A 22,596-nucleotide genomic window follows, 5' to 3' on the forward strand; every position below is an offset into this window, starting at 1 on the left:
CCCGAAAGTACACTCCAGTCCAAACAAAAAAAAAAATTATTTTCTGTGTTTGTGAATTGTGTGCGCAGTAGCCGCACGTGCATCAACAAAGTAGTGCCAAGCGTGCGCCTGTGTCATAAGTAAAGGGCCGGCTGGCTTGACCGTTAAGGGTGCTGTAACCCCCGAAAGTACACTCCAGTCCAAACCAAAAAAAAAATTATTTTCTGTGTTTGTGAATTGTGTGCGCAGTAGCCGCACGTGCATCAACAAAGTAGTGCCAAGCGTGCGCCTGTGTCATAAGTAAAGGGCCGAACGGCTTGACCGTTAAGGGTGCTGTAACCCCCGAAAGTACACTCCAGTCCAAACCAAAAAAAAAATTATTTTCTGTGTTTGTGAATTGTGTGCGCAGTAGCCGCACGTGCATCAACAAAGTAGTGCCAAGCGTGCGCCTGTGTCATAAGTAAAGGGCCGGCTGGCTTGACCGTTAAGGGTGCTGTAACCCCCGAAAGTACACTCCAGTCCAAACCAAAAAAAAAATTATTTTCTGTGTTTGTGAATTGTGTGCGCAGTAGCCGCACGTGCATCAACAAAGTAGTGCCAAGCGTGCGCCTGTGTCATAAGTAAAGGGCCGGCTGGCTTGACCGTTAAGGGTGCTGTAACCCCCGAAAGTACACTCCAGTCCAAACCAAAAAAAAATTATTTTCTGTGTTTGTGAATTGTGTGCGCAGTAGCCGCACGTGCATCAACAAAGTAGTGCCAAGCGTGCGCCTGTGTCATAAGTAAAGGGCCGGCTGGCTTGACCGTTAAGGGTGCTGTAACCCCCGAAAGTACACTCCAGTCCAAACCAAAAAAAAAAATATTTTCTGTGTTTGTAAATTGTGTGCGCAGTAGCCGCACGTGCATCAACAAAGTAGTGCCAAGCGTGCGCCTGTGTCATAAGTAAAGGGCCGGCTGGCTTGACCGTTAAGGGTGCTGTAACCCCCGAAAGTACACTCCAGTCCAAACCAAAAAAAAAATTATTTTCTGTGTTTGTGAATTGTGTGCGCAGTAGCCGCACGTGCATCAACAAAGTAGTGCCAAGCGTGCGCCTGTGTCATAAGTAAAGGGCTGGCTGGCTTGACCGTTAAGGGTGCTGTAACCCTCGAAAGTACACTCCAGTCCAAACCAAAAAAAAAATTATTTTCTGTGTTTGTGAATTGTGTGCGCAGTAGCCGCACGTGCATCAACAAAGTAGTGCCAAGCGTGCGCCTGTGTCATAAGTAAAGGGCCGGCTGGCTTGACAATTAAAGGGTGCTGTAACCCCCAAAGTACACTCCAGTCCAAACCAAAAAAAAAATTATTTTCTGTGTTTGTGAATTGTGTGCGCAGTAGCCGCACGTGCATCAACAAAGTAGTGCCAAGAGTGCGCCTGTGTCATAAGGGCCGGCTGGCTTGACCGTTAAAGGGTGCTGTAACCCCCAAAGTACACTCCAGTCCAAACCAAAAAAAAAATTATTTTCTGTGTTTAGCCGCACGTATATATCAAATCGATATAACATAAATGGAGGACCAAACTTTCTCCGATAAAAATAAAATAGAGAAAGATCAAGAACCACTTCCTCCTAGTGCTGAAGCTGCTGCCACTAGTCATGACATAGACGATAACATGCCATCAACGTCGTCTGCCAAGGCCGATGCCCAATGTCATAGTAGAGGGCACATACAATCCCAAATGGCAAAGTTCAGGAAAATGACCTTGAAAAAGACATTTAAATCAGCTGAAGAGAAACGTAAACTTGCCAATATGCCATTTACGACACGGAGTGGCAAGGAACGGCTAAGGTCGATCCCTAGTATGTTCATGACTAGTGGTTCAGCTTCACATGACGATGGAAGCCCTCCTCCCACTAAAAAAATCAAAAGAGTTAAGCTGGCAAAAGCACAGCGAAGAACTGTGCTTTCTAAGAAGATATCACAAATCCCCAAGGAGAGTCCAAGTGTGGTGGTGGTTGCGATGCCTGACCTTCCCAGCACTGGACGGGAAGAGGTGGCTCTTTCCACCATTTGCACGCCCCCTGCAAGTGCTGAAAGGAGCACCCACAGTCCACTTGCTGATATGCAAATTGAAGATGTCACTGTTGAAGTACAACAGGATGAGGATACTGGTGTAGCTGGCGCTGAGGAGGAAGTTGGCGAGGAGGATTCTGATGGTGATGTGGTTTGTTTAAATCAGGCTCCGGGGGAGACAGTTGTTGTCCGTGGGATGAAAAAGCCCATCACGGTCATGCCTGGGCAGAAGACCAAACATTCCACCTCTTTGGTCTGGCAATATTTCTATCCAAATCCGGACAACAACTGTCTTGCCATATGTACCATATGTAAAGGTGAAATAAGTAGGGGTAGGGACGTCAACCACCTAGGAACATCCTCCCTTATACGGCACCTGCAGCGCGTTCATAAAAAGTTACTGTCAAGTTCAGAAACTTTGGCTAAGACCGTAAGCAGTCCAGGGACACCTAAATCCCGTTGTCCTGTTGTATCCAAGCGCCTGCAAACCACACCGTCAACTCCCTCCTCGTCAATTTCCTCCTTAGTCAGGATCGGAAGTAGTCCTGCAGGCCATGTCACTGGCATGACTGACTCTCCTATCCGGGATTCCTCTGGAGGATCCTGCATTGCTACGCCTACTGCTGCCGCTGCTGCTGTTGCTGCTGCTGGGAGTCGTTCATCATCCCAGAGAGGAAGTAGGAACACCACTACTTTTACTAAACAATTGACCCTCCAACAGTCCTTAGCGAGGAGGATGAAGTACGACAGCAGTCATCCTGAAGCAAAACGTATAACTGAGGCCTTGACTGCTATGTTGGTGTTAGACATGCGTCCGGTATCCGCCATTAGTGCAGTGGGATTTAGACAATTGATGGAGGTAGTGTGTCCCCGGTTCCAAATCCCGTCTAGATTCCACTTCACTAGGCAGGCGATACCGAGACTGTACAGAAACGTCAGAAATAGTGTCCTCAGTGTCCTGAAAAATGCCGTTGTACACAATGTCCACTTAACCACGGACATGTGGACAAGTGGAACAGGGCAGACTAAGGACTATATGACTGTGACAGCCCACTGGGTAGATGTATCACCTTACGCAGCAACAGCAGCAGCGTCACCAGTAGCAGCATCTCAGAAACGCCAGCTCGTTACAAGGCAGGCTACACTGTGTATCACCGGTTTCAGTAAGAGGCACACCGCCGACAACCTCTTAGAGAAACTGAGGGAAATCATCGCCCAGTGGCTTACCCCACTTAGACTCTCCTGGGGATTTGTGATATCTGACAACGCCACCAATATTGTGCGGGCATTACATCTGGGCAAATTCCAGCACGTCCCATGTTTTGCTCACACAATAAACTTGGTGGTGCAGAATTTTCTGAAAAGCGACAGGGGCGTGCAGGAGACGCTTTGGGTGGCCCAAAAAATTTCTGGCCACTTTCGCCATTCAGCGACTGCGTGCCGAAGACTGGAGCGCCAGCAAACACTCTTGAACCTGCCCCGCCATCACCTGAAGCAAGAGGTTGTGACGCGGTGGAACTCAACCCTCTATATGCTTCAGAGGATGGAGGAGCAGCAAAAGGCCATACAAGCCTATACATCCACCTATGACATAGGCAAAGGAGGGGGTATGCACCTGACTCAAGCGCAGTGGAGAATGATTTCCGTGTTGTGCAAGGTTCTCCAGCCCTTCGAACTTGCCACACGTGAAGTCAGTTCAGACACAGCCAGCTTGAGTCAGGTCATTCCCCTCATCAGGCTTTTGCAGAAGCAGCTGGAGAAAGTGAAGGAGGAGCTAAGACGGAGCGATTCCGCTCGGCATGTGGGACTTGTGGATGAAGCCCTTCATTCGCTTTGCCAGGATTCCAGGGTGGTCAATCTGTTGAAATCAGACCACTACATTTTGGCCACCGTGCTTGATCCTAGGTTTAAAGCCTATGTGGTGTCTCTCTTTCCGGCCGACACAAGCCTGCAGAGGTGCAAAGACCTGCTGGTGAACACACTGTCAGCTGAAGCGGAACGTGACACGTCAACGGCTCCTTCTTCATTTTCTCCCGCAACTGGGGCTGCCAGGAAAAAACTTAGGTATCCTAAGCAACCCGCTGGCGGTGATGCAGGGCAGGCAGGACCAAGTTTGGACATCTGGTCCGGACTGAAGGACCTGGCAACAATTTCTGACATGTCTACTGTCACTGCATATGATACTGTCACCATTGACAGAATGGTGGAGGATTACATCGGTGACAGCATCCAAGTAGGCATGTCAGACAGTCCATACCTGTACTGGCAGGAATAAGAGGCAATTTGGAGGCCCCTGTACAAGCTGGCTCTATTTTACCTGAGTTGCCCCCCCTCCAGTGTGTACTCCGAAAGAGTGTTTAGTGCAGCCGGGAACCTTGTCAGCGAAAGGCGTAGGAGGTTGCTTCCACAGAATGTGGAGAAGATGATGTTCATCAAAATGAATTATCAGCTCTTCCAGGGAGACCAGCCTCCAGAAGGTACAGAGGGACCTGTGGTGGTGGATTCAAGTGGGGACGAGTTAATACTTTGTGAGGATGAGGATGTACACACTGAAGAGGGTGAGGAATCGGTGGATGAGGAGGATGAGGATGACATCTTGCCTCCGTAGAGCCAGTTTGTGCAGGGACACATTAATTGCCAGCTTGTTTTGTGGGGGCCCAAACGAACCAATCATTTCAGCCACAGTTGTGTGGCAGACCCTGGCGCTGAAATGATTGATTTGTTAAAGTGTGCATGTCCTGTTTATACAACATAAGGGTGGGTGGGAGGGCCCAAGGACAATTCCATCTTGCACTTCTTTTTTTTCTTTGCATTATGTACAGTTTGGGGCCTAGTTTTTCTAACTGCCATCCTGTCTGCCACTGCAGTGTCACTCCTAGATGGGTCACGTGTTTGTGCCGCCCACTCGTGTTGCTTAGCATAGTCATCCAGCTACCTCGGTGCAACCTTTTGGACATGAAAACACTATTGTGAGGTGTGAGGTGTTCAGAATAGACTGGAAATGAGTGGAAATTAAGGTTATTGAGGTTAATAATAGCATAGGAGCAGAGAAACCAACAAATTCTGTGATTTTAGCTGTTTTTATGCTTTTTAAAAAAAAAATACTGATCCAAAACACAAAACCCAGAACCCAAAACACGGAAGGGTGGTTTTGGCAAAACCAATCCAGATCCAAAACACGAAGAAAGATCCAGATCCAAAACCAAAACACAAAACACGAAAAGTGGCCGGTGCACACCCCTAATATATATATATATATATATATATAGTTTATATTTATATATATATTTTTTTGTATTACCTGTTGATAATCATGGGTTAATGATTAACATTTGTTATATAGCACTAACATCCAGAATAGAGCTAGATGCCAATACAGCATGTACATGTTTTCATGATAGCATCCAGTTACTTTTAAATGTATATGGGGTCCGTCCACCAGATGGCAGTATTACACTATTTTAGAATGTTATAGGTCCTTGAAATGTCCTGGCTGTTGTGCAGTTATGTAGTGATTGATTGATTCATAAAGAATTATTGAGTACACTGCCTGTCTAGTAATAGAGACACTCACACCTAATTATCATAGTACTGTATTTGTTGGGTAATTAATTCAAATATTTTTTATACTCTTTTTAGACACACGTTTGCACTAGGGGTAGTCATTTAAGAGTGACTACATAGATCATGATTTTATTGAGATTAGATCCTGTATATTCATGATTCACATGTAATAGGTTGTGATGTGATGTTCACTGCATAGAGAGCACTTTGGCACAATGCACTTTTAGCACAGATGCACTTTCAGTGCCAGTTACTTTCAGTTTCACTTTGTTTGCATTACCAGGTTTCCATGGCACCGGGGCTCTGCCAGGTGACATCACTTCCGGTTTCCGCGGAGCTGCCGTGACCGGAAGTGCGGCTGCTGGACGGAGCCAGGTGAACATGGTCACCCAGGGGGGTAAGTGTCTTTTGTTATCAATTTATACACTGTTTGTTTGCACTGATGTTTATTATGTTGTCCTGAGGAAGAGGTACACTACCCCGAAACGTTGACCCACCATTAAAATCCCTCTGGTGAGGGTATTGTTTTACACAAGACTCTGAGTGCCGCCTGGATTTTGTTGATATATATACACATACACAGTTTTCACACTCGACACTACCACCACTTCAAAAATCCTCTGGTGCCTTCCTTAGAGCATACAGTATTCCAAATATATTCAGGTGGCACTCGGAATAGAAATCTAAGACGCAAAACACTGAGCCTCCGCTCGTCAACGAGTGAAGGCTCAGTGTTTTACTTCTTATATTTCTATTCCGAGTGCCATCTGAATATATTTTGGAATATTATATATATATATATATATATATATAAATACTTGGTTTAAATTTGTAAAATATGTGATACATTCTATTTTTTGCCACCTCTTTTGGGTTACCAGAAAAATGGAAAAGTGCCATCTGGTTTTCCAGTACTCTGGTAGACTTACATTATGGGTCCCTACTATGGCTAAATAAATAATGGCTCTCACCTGACAATTACCAGCATTGTAATAATAGTTTATAACAGTAGCTTATTAGAAATTGGAGTTTTTACATCACAGTGTATACTTACCACTCTGATTATTTTGGGCAATAGAGACATAGTTGGCTTGGAATCCGCGGACAAAGCTGCTGTTACTTCCTCTGCTGGTGTAGACCACACTTAGACTGTTAGATGAGGAGGTGAAATTGCGCCTCCCTGTCCCACAAAACTTTCCTAGTAATGGAGAACCAGAGGGGGTCCCATCATACACTGACACAGATCCAGACGAACAATAATTGGAGTTTTCAAGCCTGTTGGGATATGTGACAAATAGGAACATGAGAAGATTATAAATAAGTTAATCAAGCTTGTACAGAGAGACAATATAGCCAATCATTTATATGATCTGTTTAGGAAATTTGCCATGAACTACAAATACTAAAATGTTTAATATCATTCAGTTACCAACAATGTTTATAATGGACAAAGGGGTAAAACATTTGAGAGCACATTTCCTGTACAGTACTCAACTAAGCACCTCCAGCACACTATATAATGGTCAACAAAGCTATTTTAGACAGAATTAGAGATGGAAAATGCAGTTGGTTAATGGTCACTATGTCTCTATGTGCAGCATATTGTTGATTGCAGAATATCCAGCTTTGCCATTACACTGTTCTAGCAGTCCACTAGTGTTGTAGAGAGTACGCATACTTTATTGAGTTAGGAGAGCGAAATAGATGCAATTCAATAAAAATACTGATCGCATGGATGTATGGTGCAGTTTAGTCGCACTTTTCATGGTATGGAAAATAGGGCCATTTTAACATTATTTGAGGTTAGGTTAATGAGGACACATTTGCATACTGTATAACCTTTTAATTTTTTTTATTTTTCCTTCTAGAGAGTCCTGCTTCTCCCTGCAGGCCACTGATGTCCACTCCCAGTACACAGAAGACAAGCCGATTACGTTTGAAGGATTACTTAAACAATTGTTATTTCCACATTGTGAAATTGGAAAAAATAAATTTCATTTATTACTTACGCAAAGTCATTAAAGTATATCTGGATGATACTATTTGTGGTTTGAATATGCCAAACACAATCTGCAGGGTTGCGAGAATAAGGGTAAGCTGGGCTCTCAATGACTCCCCAAGGATTAGCCAGGATCCCACCACAGTTAACTACAAGAAGTTAAAGCTTTTTATTTCCATAGAGCAAAATAGAAGATATTACATTTTAAAGTAAATTAGCAAAGAAAATATTTAGTTTAGTGTGAAATACAGCAGGATTATATAGGACACTTAGGTAGATTTATGCCTGTTTTATTTATTTCTCTATTTCAATACATGGGATATCGTTAGAGACTTCATTAGATTTCCATATTTTTTCCCCTCATTAAACATAAATGATGGAAAACAGTTTTAATTATGTCCCAGCAAATTTATTTCAGATTAACAATATTTCAAAATATAACTCTAATTTATCATCTAAACAGATGCAAGTCAAATGTATCACTGCAATATCTAATGTCGTTCATGGCTGATGGAGTAGAGAAGACAATGCTACCTGGAGCGGTGACATTTCTGTGCGATGATGAGTATACAGCTTGGAATCCAGTTTTTCGTACACTTCCATCAGTTCGGAACACAACAGCCATCACATTGGATGTAGACATAAATGTATAGTTGACAGGAGTGCAGATTTTCCCTAGCTGTGGGGAGTTGAGTGGCAGACCATCGTATATTGTCACAGAGTCAAAGTTACATGAACTTTCAATCTCCAGGCTGTTTTGATACAAAATATTAGATCAGCAGTATTAATATCACTTAACAAACTTGATATATGACATACTGCATGTCTTTGTTAAGCTCCGTACACACGGAGCGATCAGACAATGATCAGATATCATTGTATGATCGTCCTGCATGTGCGGATGTTTGATATCAAACATCCAGCACATGTACCAACCCCCAAACGACTATAACGACCCGTGATCAATGATCGCAGGTCCCTATAGTAAACAGGCTAACCTGGTCGATTTCAACCAGGTTGACCTGCATGCACGGTCGATGGTCAATATCGACCATTTGTGCCCACGCATTGGCCGTCATTTGGGGGTTGGAAGGGCCCCAAAACAGGACGATATGAACAATAATGAGATGAACGATATAGTTATCGTTCATATCGTCCTGCAAGGTTATATCGTGTGTACGCACCTTTAATATGTCAGCTATTTTAAAACAGTTATAGTTGTAAAACTTGTAGTGTTATTATACCTGATTAGATGTAATATTAGCATACTCGTACAGACATTTATTTTAAACAAACATTTTTTTATAATTGTTCAAATAAAAAAGCATATTTATAAAATTATTTTAATGGTATAAAATAGTCTTTGGGAAGCAGGACTTATTGCAATCTGCGTTCGTGTGATGAATCCCTGCCATCTATAAGGCTCTATTAAAGTTATGATATTTTTAACCCATTGTTTTCTCTTTTATCTAGCTACAAAGCATTTAATTTTGTGTTGACTACAAATTTGCAAAGATTTTGTCATCTCCTAGACCATTTTACTTTTAATAGCTATAAAAAACATTATCTTGCAAAGTAAAGAAGTTGGTTACATTGTAACTTACAATAACCATGCTAGTCAGAATTAAGACAGAAAAAAAACCTGTATGAACACTTACTCCATATACACAAAGGAAAGATCCACAGTTTTTCCAGGAACAACTCTGATTTCCCATATGCAGAGGGAATTATCAGGATAAAGTCCTGGAAACAATGGGCTGTAAAATACTCCTGTTGGATTAGTTAGAACCCCTCCACATGTGTAATTAGGCGCTAAAATATAAATATAAAATGTCAAAATATTTTCTTAATCAGTTAAATTATAAAACATCTAGCAAAAAACGATTCATGTACACACCTGATGTCAACCAGTCATTGGTATAGGGGTAAGCTACATTTAAAAAAAAGAAAAGAAAGTAAATAGAAGAAATGTGTTAGTAACAATAATACTAACTAGAGTTCTTCTTTTGATTAGACAGCACAAACAAAAAAATAGCATCTTTTCCCACAAATGCCTCATTTTACATGTCATTCTAGCATAGACTACTAAAGAGAGGCTTAGGATCTCATTCAGGCTTGGGCATGAACGTATTTAGTGCACATGAGCATATTTTCACATTATGCATTTTGTTACCTTGCAAGGTTCACTTTCAACTCCCAAATACATGGGGCAGGGGTTGGAGGTGGCGTGTAGACATGGCCAAAGTGCAGTAAGGGAATGGTGACACCAAATGCACCTTATGACTGTCAAGAAAGCACAAATGTGCCTGTTTGAAAGAAGATCACTTGCACATACTCAAACCCTGGTGTAAATTGTAAGCTGCTGCTGATGATGATGGCCGTGGGCTGTATTGGATTTGGCAAACGCTTCTAAAACACACAGGTTATGCGAGTGTAGTACAACTTTTGCTTCTGTGATATAAATGCCTGTTGTTGTTTTTTTAAATAAGCATGTTTCTCACTCCTTTTGAGTGGGGAAGGTTGCTTATATGTTTATTAGTTAAAATATAACATTTGAATCTTGTTCGATTTGCATTTAACATACTCTTAGATACTTTGGTGCTTATTCTCTACACTTTCCTGCCAATCACTGTAATGTGTATAAATTGTGTACTGTGTTTGTGTCCATCTATTGTCCTCACATTGAGATCACACCCCTTGTCATATTTCTGGAGCATCTGCTGCTGTTACTTGCATGGGGAGGGGGTAACCTATGCTACATATGCAGAATTGGTCACATATTGCGTTTGCAGCCAACTCTGAATGAGGACCACAATGTACATGCAGTCAGCGACTTCAGCTGTAAGTTCTCTTTATTGTTCTGAACACATGATATGGCCCAGAATGCAGTGCATTTTGTATGTCAAGTGTGCAATAGTTCTTTAGTACATTTTTTTTTTTACTCCATTCGGAAGTGTCTGAATATTGGAAACATCCTAAAAATGAGTATAATGTAAGGGTCGCTGTGAGAATTAAAAATAAATAAAATTGGTATTGCAATTGTTGGGTATAAATATAAAAAGGAAATTTCCTGGCAAATGCTTCAACTAAGAAGTACATTTGTGCCCACAACACTTATTCAGCTATTTCTGCCCCATTTATGGTTATATCACGAATGTGTATTATTTGCTAATTGTACATATGAAAGGGTCCAGGCAGAAAGATTAATTGATTAGTAGCTCTATGACATTAATGACATTTCATCTGGTCACCCTATAGCCCAAAACTTATCAATGATATTCCAACATGTTTGTGCAATTGTTGTTCATTTAGTTTTCTTGATATGTAAAATAAATCCAATTTTTAAATTAATTTCTCAAATATAAAAAGTGGCAATGGTGCCATGCTCAGCCTATTAGTTGTGATGAAGTGCAAAAGATGTGCAGACTCAATATATTAAGTAACTCATTTATACAAAAACTTATACACCACTATGCAAAGTCACCAATTTGTTAAATGATGCAATGTTACATGCCTTATCCCCATTTGGGCTTTTGGTACTATTGTGTCCAGTATGTTATACACCTTTAAGTATATGATATACAAGGCCCAGTGTGTATAAATATTGTTTTGGTATGATGCTCAGTGCACTGCAGATGGTGTGATCATGCACATAGGAAACCTTTAGAAAATGTTCACTATAAATGTAGCCTGCAGCATCCCACTAGTGTCGCTATAAAGTAGTAGATGGCAATTATCCGATTCTGTCTTTGACGGTGCCCGGGTGGTCGTATCAGAGTTGGGGGTTGGGCTGCTGGAGTGTCATGAAGGGGGACTCTGGACTTGGTCCCGTCTCCAGGAACAGATGCCCAGTGGTGCATCTGTATCCAGGAACCATGCCCCAGAGCAGTTGGCCACTGTCTTGGGAGGGGATGTAACAGCTATGGCTCCAGGGAACCAATCACCGGGCACCCTCACAGATATACAGACTTACCCTTGTAGGTCTGGGCACTGTCAAAGTTCTCAAATCATTTTATTTTCCAAAATTATACCAATAGTACTGCTAGATATTTTTCCTTGTCTGCTGTACATTCCTACTCTGATACATGGAGCAGCCAGCTTCACACTGTATACAGAACAACGTTATTGTTGTTATGACAGCATCGGTACTATGTATAATATAGGTAAATTTGAGTTTTGGTATATCACAGAAAATGGGCTAAAATCACATAAAATGGGCCTTTTTTTTGTTTCTACGCTATTAATAACCTCAATGACATTCATTTCCGCTCATTTCCACACCTCATAATATTGTTTCAAGGCAAAAGGTTACACTGAGGTAGCTGGATGACTATGCTAAGCGACACAAGTGGGTGGCACAAACAGGTTCATGAGACCCTGTAAAGAAAAAAAGAATCTTAAATGGTTCAAAGATAAGCTATAAATTGCTAGTGGTTAAAAAAATATATATGTTCTCAAAAAAAAACAGTAATCTATCTTTCAGATTTATTAAAATTAGGCCTTTTTCATGGAACCAGAATTGCTTGAAAACTTACTGCTGCTCTGCCTTACCTGGACCTTGAATCATCACCAGTGGACTACTGAATACTAAAAGAAGGTATTATGAACCAGTGAATCATTGGTACATTATGCAGGGTTTGTGTGCACTGGGCTTAGGGCCTGATTCAGAGCTGAACGCTCTGACCAGAGCGCTCGCTCTAAATCAGAGCCCTCCTCCATGAAAATGGAGCGGCCTCCTGGCCGCTCGTATAGCTGTGGGTGACCACCCACAGCATATGCGAGCGGCGAAACAGATGGTCGCGATGGTCTTGACCATCGCGACCATCGGACTTGCGACGGAGACCCTGCGGTAGGGTCTCCCTGCCACAAGCCCTGGAGTGATTTTGGCTCTATCAGAGCCAAAATCACTCCCACTGACATCACTAGTGATGTCAGTGGGGCCGGCTTCAGACGGTAGGCGTTCCCATGGGAACGCCTCCGTCTGGCAGGCACGCCCCCGACACGCCCACCAAAGGGGGCGTGCTGTCAATCAACATCAACAGCACGCCCCCTTTGGTGCGAGACCAGGAGCGATGGAAAGCCCGTCGCTCCCCGGGTCTCGCGCATGCGCTAGACGGAGCTCCCTCTGTCGTGCGCATGCGCAGTGGGGAACATCGACCCGCTTGCGAGCGTACTGCCGCTCGCGAGCTGGTCTGAATGACCCCCTTAATTCAGAGCTGGACACAGTACACATTGATGCTGAGTTTTTGAACACAGTGGTAATGTGTAAATATGCTAATACTGCAGGAGGAGTCTGAGGGAAAAAGAGGCTGTATCCAAAGACACAGCATTGGATCAACATTACGACCATCGATCGCAATGTTTCCAGCATTGGCTATCTGAGTAAGCTGAAGCTTTTGCAGACCTGCTGCCTACTTGCCCGCTTGTGAGGCCAGGAAATATTCATCCTGTGATGCAGACTGTGGCCTCGGCACTCTCAGGAAAAAAAGGCTACACTCCCCAGTGTCCCCTGAGCCGCAGCCTGCTTGACAAGCTGTGGCCCTATGGCGGCGCGGAGTTGGAGACGTCAGGCTGCGTTCCTGGAAACGATGACATATCACCTCCTTTTCCTGGGAGTGCCGAGGTCAGGTTCTGCATCATAGGATGCATATTTCTTCGCCTTGAAAGCGGCCAGGAGCTGGCAAGCTGCGGGAGCTTCAGCTTACAAAGCCTGGCTGAAGCAGCCAGGCTGTGATGGTACTCAATGTTACCGATGGTTTTGCTGTCTTGCTAAGTATTACGGCTGTGTGTAAGGTAAGGTGGGTGTCCTTATGTTGTGCTGCAGCGGCATAGCGATTGCAGAAGATCAGAATATCTTTGCAGTAAAACTGCCTGCGGAATCGCTGTTGCATTCGCAGTTGCAAACCATACTGAATCAGGCCCTTACGTAGTAACTTAATTTTAATGCAGTGAAAGGCCAAGCTGCGTATACCATCACAGTGGCTAATTTATGCATACTACTGTAATGACATTCAAACACACTGGCCTGTGTTTCGTCGACCACCCCCATGTCACCACCCCCAAATGGTCACTTCCCATCAATCACTCTGTGATGAATCTGCATAGTCACGGTAATCACAGTGAGCCCTTCGCTCGTGCACATTGCAATGCATATGCATGCGCAGAACCCAACAATCGGCCGACTGCATGCATATTCACAGTTGCGATCGGTAATGAATCAGGCCCTAGGTGACTAATGTAGAGTTAAGTGCAATTTAGAAAAAAAAAAAAATTAGAGTCATCATCATCCTCAGGTTTGTGATGATGACTGTTATCTGAATGTTGTACTGTAATTTGATTTAAAGTGTACTTCTCCCAAACAGTACTAGCAGCACTAACATTAGTGGGTCGGGCAGAGTGGAAGAAAGCATCGAGACACCTTAAAATGCTGAAATCAAGACTGTGCTATGCCAGAGCTGGTGTCATTATAGTATTAAGCTTGAAATAGAAATGATAGGTTGCCTCAGGCTCATTCTCTTGCAATTTCTAACAAATTGAGTTCAGTTGAAGCTCTACCAGAAATATACTTCTGTAAATGTACAACATATTGTGATCCTTATATTTGAAGTTTAATGCAGTACATAGAAAACACATTAATTTTGTGGCTTACCTGTTGTCGTATTATGGGGTGGAGTCTGAGAGTCTGAAAGTGGAAGTTTAGAATGTGTTAAATTTTAATCCTAAAACACAGCAATTATATTGACATTAACATATAATTAATTTAGCTTGTTTAAAATTAATTGCATGTTTTCTATCATTGTTTCCAGTTTTTTGGAGTAGATCATATATGCTAAACAAGGGGGTAGAAATCAATTAGGGGTCTATTTACTAGGCAGTGTTAGGAGACAGAGTGAAAAGTGATAAGAAAGTGATAAGGTGCCAGCCAATCAGCTCCCAATTGTCATCTCACAGGCTGTGTTTGAAAAATGACAGTTGGGAGCTGATTGGCTGGCACCTTATCACTTTTCACTCTGTCTCCTAACACTGCTTAGTAAATAGACCCCTATGATTTTTAAAGGTACTGATGTTCAGTGGCTTTGACCAATGGATTTCAAATGGCAATAATAATTAATGCTATTTCAGGCTTGCTTGGTATTAATTATTATTGTCATTTGAAATTCACAGGTCAAAGCCATCGTTCATCAGCGACTTTGAAAATCTGCTGCATAGTAAATCTACCCCAAAAAGTCCATTAAGTCATGTAAAAACTGAAAGATAAACTTTACCTAATGGTCATATTACTCTGCAACTTCATCATGGACTCTATTCCTACCTATGTGAGCATGAGGGGTATTTCTGGGTTATTACACTACTGTTATTCAACTTCCAGCTTCTCACATGTAATAATTTAAAATATAGTAATCTCATATTTTAAATAAGGTAATATGGATTGTTTAATCTTGTTCATGCTAATTAGTCCGGTGTAAAATGTAAGCCTTTTCTATGCATAATTCTTAATTAGTCAATTCTCAAACTCAAAACATTTGCTTTAACCTTGTATCTTGTAGTCAAAACCTACTGTAGGTCCCAGCTGTAAATAGCATCACTCCTATTGAAACAGTTAAAAATATACTTTGAAGCTCATTTATATGGTGCTCATAGGAAAACACACTGAAGAAATACAGTGATTGTGTCTATGTGTAGAGTTAGAAGCATTTTATGAAGCATTTTATGATTCAAGCAACTAAAAAAAGTATTATTTAGTCCAGGCATGTGCCTGGTATCAATGTGTATCTACCCCTGATGGATGAATAGGATACACAAGCTTTTGGCATGTATTTTAGTACTCAATGCAGAAGTGACATTATTCTATTCTAAGACAACCTAGTAATGTAATAAATATACATTTAAAACATTATTATGTACATAAATATGGTTGCAGTCAATCAATAAAGTCTTATTAATAAAAGCTAAAATCACATTTACCATATATAGAACAAATGAAATACAATACTTCCTCATCTGTTGTTTAGTCACTCAATACATAAATGGGAATTGTCTTTACAATAGCAGTAGGTAAAGCAATGATAATTAAGTACCTGGTTGTAATTTAAGTGCACAAATGTAACCACAATGCTAATGAGGAAAGTACTATCAACTGAGTTTCATCTGTAAAAAGCCAATGAGAAGCTGTAAGATACTGCTGTTTATATTCATCCTTATCATTGCATATGTTTGCACCAGCAGTCACAAGAGATCCGCCTCCCACCCGCCATATCTGCAATGACGTCTGATTGACTCAAAATGATGTGAACATGCATGACTTGGCTTTATGGTGAACATATTCTGATATAAAAGTCTTAATGATGACTCAACTGTATGGGCGATTAATAATAAGGTACAAGTTGCATACAAGAAGCACCAATATTGATAACTTCAGTTGTTGCTCTTGTGACAAAAAAAAATACCAGGTTGACTTCAAAATCTTCTTATCCATGAATTTGCTTGAAGTTGGACATTTCATGCGGAGGAGAAACCTGGGAGTATATTTACTAAAGTGAGGAGTTTTTTTTTAGAAATGGGGATGTTGCCCATAGCAACCAATCAGATTCTACTTAATATTAAACTAGTAACTTCTAGAAGATAATAGCTAGAATCAGATGGTTGCTATGGGGAACATCTCCATTTCTAAAAACTCTTACTTTAGTAAATATACCCCCTGGTCTGGTTCCTACAGAGACTGAAACATTGGGTGGGGTAGTGGGGGTGGTATAAATGTATTTTTACAAGACTGAGCTGCTAAATGGGTGCTGGCTATGGGCTACAAAGGGTTTGCATGACACTGCTGCATACATATTTGTTTGTATTATTATGTGTATTAATATATACATCATATGTATGATATTAATGTTACATTATTCAGACTAACAGAGGCATACCTGAGCAAATGACGCTGGCATCTTCGCTGTGTACACAATTATGGGAGCCCCATCCATTATGAGCACATTGGGAAAGGTAGTGTTCATATCCAGAGCATCTCACATCATCCAGAAGAATACCCCCAGTACCTTGCCCAAAGTAGGCATTATGTAGAGCTGATGCTCCATATCCACAATTCAGCTGCCTACATACAACATGTGCATCATTGATATCCCAGCTATCATCACATACTGTTCCCCAGGCATTGTTATAGTAGATCTCCACACGTCCAGCACATCTGTCCCAGCCACCCACAAGTCGGATAGGGTTACTACCTAAAACAAAGTAACAGGTTCCAGATTTGTAGAGATATGAAAAGCTTAAAATGAAGAATACTTCTAATACAAGGAAATATCCACATAGTGAAATAATGGGGAACTGTTGTGTTTATTTTCTGAATGTCATTGCTACCACCATTTCTCAAAGGAATATAACTAATAATAAAAAAGAGTCACCAGCCACTAAAAAGAGAGGGTTATTATAATTCAGATGAGTTGACCAACAGTTAGGAAATGTTCCAGAGATTGCTGTTTAAGGTGGTCACGTCAGGCAGATAGCAGACATCAGCTATGTTCTGCCTTATTCTCTGCTGTGTGACAAACAGTACCACACATGTGGTCCAGCTCTCATTTGATAAGAGCTGTAGCAGTGGCTATATATTAGTCTGACATAAAATAGAATACATTAAAGCGGGGGCATAAACCTTGGGTTAGGTCCATATATGAAGGCTCCTGAGGTCATCTGTTGCCCATTATTTGCCTATTCTTTGCACTGATTTATCATTCATAGGACCTCAATATCTTGTCTAATTACTCTTGGTCTCCAAAGTAAACATATAATAGATTAATCCAAACCATATATCTTGTGATATTGTTAAAACAATTGTAATGATGTCTTCATTTGTGTACCATGTCACCTGTTAATACAAACCATTTGTTCCGTAAATTGCTGAAAACACCGCCAAGAATCCAGTGCGCTGTACAATATAGTCACTTATGAACTCGATGCTCATGATGTTAGATGATGAGTAGAAAGTGTTGTTTGTCGGACTGCACAACCTCGCCAACTGAGGAGAGTACTCAGGAATCCCGTCATATATAGTCACCCAGTCATAGTTACAGTTGGGGTGATATTCCAGGCTGTCCATATAAAGAACATTTTCATGAAAATAGATCTAAATCACTGCAGTAAACCAAACTTTTAATTCTGCAATAATGTTATTAATTGACCTATTTGTAACTTTGAACATTATTTTTCCTACTCATATAGTAGTGCAAGGAAACAGAAAATAAAATGGCAGAAAGTAAAATAATTTGTACAATGTTAAAGTTTTGATAAGAAATGCATGAGGATGTTGAGGTGTACTGATAAGAGATACAAATGAGGGAAGTGGTAACATGCAGTCATACAAAAAAAAGTTGTGACGTTCAGCTACTGAAAAGTGGCTGCAACCTCCTTAATAATAGCGCTGTGCTGTGTCTAAAGTGAATGTAGTGGTATGCTTGAGACTAAAAGTGACAAATGGTTGTAAAAAACATATAACCATTTATTACTCAGACAAAAGGAATGTAACAGACAAATAATATTATTATCATATATTTTTATGGCACCCCAAGGATTCCACAGCACCTTAAAAATGAGCAAAACAAGAAAAAAGTGACTTACAGTACAAAAAAATGCAGGACAAGGACATACTGTAGTTTATTAAAATTGCTTCATCCACATTCATGACACTCAAATGAGCAGCAGGGCAGCAGCAACCACAGGTTTGGTTTCATTTTAGGGAGTATAAGACAGTGTAAGTTAAGTCGAGTACACGACCCTCCAATCTGACACTCAATAGTTAGATGGAATGATATATCGGGTGGTCAGTACATGGCCAATGGAACTACCCTGATGTCGCTGCACAGGCGACATCAGGGTCTTGGAGGCCTGGAGTGAGTAATTAGTTGACAAGAGAGGTGGCGTGCATTTGTGGAGCAAAATAGGCTGGCGGTAATGTGAAGGGAGGTAAAGTCAAAGATGTATATAGGAGAGGATTGGGTGAGGGCTTTTTCAATTGAGTGTGATACGCTTGAATTAGGTTCTGAAGAGGAAGGGGAGCTAGTGTGGGCTTAAAGGAAATGGGAGGCAGATGTAGTACTTTTGAAGAGGAAGATGAGTTGGGCAGCAGCATTGAGGACAGATTAAAGTGGAGAGAGGTTGGAGTGAGGAAGGCCAGATAGGAAGAGGTTAGAGTAGTCCAATCTGGAGATGACCAGTAAATGAATTAGGGTCTTAGTTGCTTCCAGGATGAGAGAGGGTCTTATTCTTGAAATATTTCTAAGATGGGAGTGCCAGGCCAACAAAAGGTACTGAATGTGTGGTTTGAAGGAGAGGGAAGAGTAAAGGATAACACCAAGACAGTGAACATGGGGGCTAGGTGAGATGGTTGTACTGCCAATAGATAATGAAAATGTGGGAGGTGAGGTTATACAAGAGGTTGGGAAAATGATCATCTCAGTCTAAGACATGTTAAGTTTAAGAAAGTGCTGGGATATTCATGAAAAATAGCAGTGAGACAGTTGGAGATACAACTAAGGAAAGAGGGGGAGAGCTCATGGGAAGAGAAGTATATCTGAATATCATCAGCATAGAGATGATGTTTGAGTCCAAAAGAACTGATGAACTTCCCTAAAGAAGACATATAAAGATGAGAGGTCCCAAAACAGAACCTTGAGTCACACCTCTGTTAGTGGAAGTGCATGTGAAGTGGAGTCATGAGAGGAGATGGAGAAAGAGCGGTCAGAGAGATAGGAGGAAAGCCAAGAGAGGGCAGTATCCTGCAAAGGGAGTGGAGAATTTCTATGTGGTCCACAGTGTCAAATGCAACAGAGAGGTGAGAATAATGAGTAGAGAATAGTGGTCCTTGGATTTGGCAGCAAGGAGATCATTATTGACTTTCGCGAGAATAGTTTCAGTGGAATGGAGAGGACAGAAGCCAGACTGGAATGGGTCAAGCAGGGAGCGAGAGGAAGGAAAGTCTGTAAGGCGATTGTAGACAATCTGCTCAAGGTATATATATATATATATATATATATATATATATATGCACAGTGTCAGCTTCCGGGGGCCGGCCAGGGGCGGCGGGGGAGAGATTGAAAGATCTCTCTCCTGCCCCTGGAAAATTCCAAAAATCTTCACTTTTTGGAGTTTAGTACTTAGGGGTCAGATCATAGTCCCCATTGACAATAAAGAGAACAGCGATCTGAAGTGCTAATTAGCACTTTGCCGGATATGTTTTTGAAATCTCCTGCATTGGGCTATTAGTACAAACAGCTTGATACATATGCCCCTATATCCCTAAGTAATATTGGCAGTATACAGTATGACAGTAACAACAACAACAATGATATTGTAGTGGACATAGTTGGGTACCTTGTATTTAGTATAACAGGTTTGGCTTTTCTGCACATAATACACTGGGTACTATTACTGTCCATACACTATACTGATGACAGCTGGCTATTACATACATCTGTGGGGACGCTTTTTATATGCAGTAGGTTTACTGCATGCAAATTTACTGTTTTCCTTTCCCACATACATGCGAATCCATGGCTTGTTGTAGACCTGCTAAAATACATAATACAGAAGCAGTACCTTGTTAATGCTACAGAAGTCATTTCTTAAACTTACTCAAAATGAAAGAATGACAGCTGCACGTAATATCCTTCCGGGACATTTATATTCCATGTACAGCGAGCGTTAGCAGGATAATAGCTGGGGTAGAATGGGCTTGTTATATTCCCATACATTTGGGTCAACAGACCACCACAGTCTGTAAAACCTGTTGAAAAGTGAGATATAGAGAAATGGTAAAATTCATATTAATAAGTGTATTTACCATTTTATTATTATAAAAGCATAAAATATAGAGGGATAATTTACCTACCTGGTGTAAAATCTGTTGAAAAGTGAGATGAAAAGAAATGGTAAAATTCATATTAATAATTGTATTTCCAATTTTCTTATTATAAAAGCAAAAAGGATAGAAGGATATATTACATACCTTGTGTGAAATCTGTTGAAAAGTGAGAAGCAAAGAAAATGGAAAATTTCATGTTAATATCTGTATTTTCCATTTTCCAATTATAACAGCATAAAGGATAGAGGGATAAATTATACACATTGGGCCTGATCCAGATATGTCAGACAGATTTTCTGAAACTGGCAGAGGGTCTCCGACAACCAGGCAGAGTAAGCTTATGCAGACTGGCTGAGGACAGCGACCATCGCTGGTTGCCATGTGCGTTGGTACGGGGGGGGGCAAGGGAACGGGTTGCCCCCCTCAAACATTTCAAATGAACAGCGGCTGCCGACTGTCAGGACTGTGCAGCCTTATAGTAATAAGCTACACAGCATCGGCACAGCATGGAGGAGGAGGTGTAATGTGCGATCTTTAAGTTAAAACACCACACATTACACTTCCTCTGTGCGGTGCAGGGGCTGTGCAGCCTATTATTATAAAGCACAGCCCCTGACAGTCCGCGTCTTGGCCGCTTAGGTAAGATGGAGGGGGGCGGCGCCGGAACGATTTTATGCCCCCTCCCAACATAAAATCATTCTGTCACCCCTGCTAGCTGCAATGGTAAACCGAAGTAGCACCTATGGACGCTGCACTAGGATCACAGATGCATGCAGTAAGTGTCTATTTCCTACAGAGGCCTCCTGCTGCATTTGTATTTTACTTGTATGGTATAGCACAGCCGCTTCCCTGTCCACATCGGAATCATGAAATATGAGCTGCGCTCCACCAGTCAAAGAAATATGCAGTGACCCACTTAAATAATCCAGGTGTGGAATTTCTAAAAGTATAAATTTATTTATAAAACATTTATCCACTTATTAATAGATAGCACATACAGTAAGTGCATGGGTCCCAGCAACTTTAAAACATCATATACATTAATAAAAGAAAGCTGTTGTTTGTAAACCTAAAACACTCCTCTAATATAATTACTCTGACTGGTGGAGCACAGCTCATATTTCATTGTTCTTATATGTTGCAAAATCACAGAAGTTGTGTCGATGAGCAGCAGCTGAACTACTCAATGTATTTTTGTAACTATATGATTTGTTTTATATTCAGGATTTTTATTATCAGCGCCACTGGTAGTGATTTATATTGTACACAAATCTGAATCAGGCTCATTGTGTGAAATCTGGAAAACAGTGAGATGAAAAGAAAGTGATACAATTCATATTAGTAACTATATTTAACAATATTGTTATAGTAAAATGAATCTGGAATAAAGTGAGAAAAGTGTTGGTTATTAAACCTTGTTTGAAGACAGCCTGGTAAAGAATAGAAAAATAAATTACATACCTGGTGTGAAATCTGATGAAAAGTGAGAAGCAAAGAAAATGGTAAAATTAATATTAGTAACTGTATTTACCATTTTTCTTATTATAAGAGCATAAAGGTTAGAGGAATAAGTTACATACCTTGAGTGATATCTGGGGAATAGTGAGATGAAAATAAAAAAGTTACATTCATATTAGTAATTATATTTATATATAATGTCACATAATGTTAGTATTGTATTGGATGATCTACATTAACCAGCAATGTGTGCACAGAATGCTTTTTTTTAACTACAGTAAAGCTACAGACACCTGAAATTATATTTAAATGCACAAAAAAAATAAAACAATGCTCATAGACTTGTTTCATATTTGTTCACTATTACATACAGGGAAACCTCTGGACAATTAATATATTACTATTATTTTAATAAATAATAGAATTAAACTACTATGTCTCAACCCACTATTTGCCCCTAAAGTAGGTCTGTTGGAAGCTATAATTTAAATATCTAAGGTATGGAAACGATTTTTTTTTATATTTTCTTAGGATTTGCTTAAAGTTTGCATTCAGTTGCTCATTATTTTATTCTAATAACATGTTAAAGAGATCATATCCCTCCCCTTTTTTCCAATATCTTTCCCCTCTTGCCCACTTTTTCCCTTCTCCTTTCTTATGCCGTTTACTCACTCTCACTACCCCC

The 22,596-nt window shown here is 40.8% G+C and overlaps 1 protein-coding gene across 1 annotated transcript in view; it reads right to left on the bottom strand.

Annotated features, from left to right (window-relative positions):
- LOC148523939 (scavenger receptor cysteine-rich domain-containing protein DMBT1-like) overlaps nt 1-20,488 on the bottom strand; it is a 48,612-nt gene extending 28,124 nt beyond the window's left edge. Inside the window, exons 1-10 of the mRNA XM_088472526.1 lie at nt 20,481-20,488; nt 20,225-20,375; nt 17,477-17,685; nt 16,507-16,821; nt 14,238-14,270; nt 9,486-9,518; nt 9,247-9,400; nt 8,123-8,340; nt 7,599-7,737; nt 6,644-6,864 (exon numbers count right to left, since the gene is read on the bottom strand). Of these exons, the coding sequence (XP_088328652.1) occupies nt 6,644-6,864; nt 7,599-7,737; nt 8,123-8,340; nt 9,247-9,400; nt 9,486-9,518; nt 14,238-14,270; nt 16,507-16,821; nt 17,477-17,685; nt 20,225-20,343 (1,441 nt within the window). The 5' untranslated portion in view covers nt 20,344-20,375; nt 20,481-20,488. The remainder of the gene's footprint in view (nt 1-6,643; nt 6,865-7,598; nt 7,738-8,122; nt 8,341-9,246; nt 9,401-9,485; nt 9,519-14,237; nt 14,271-16,506; nt 16,822-17,476; nt 17,686-20,224; nt 20,376-20,480) is intronic.
- Between the last annotated feature and the right edge of the window lie 2,108 nt (nt 20,489-22,596).

Source organism: Taudactylus pleione, unplaced genomic scaffold (genome assembly GCF_031769625.1).
Source record: "Taudactylus pleione unplaced genomic scaffold, aTauple2 ptg000125l, whole genome shotgun sequence".
Classification (NCBI taxonomy): Eukaryota; Metazoa; Chordata; class Amphibia; order Anura; family Myobatrachidae; genus Taudactylus; species Taudactylus pleione.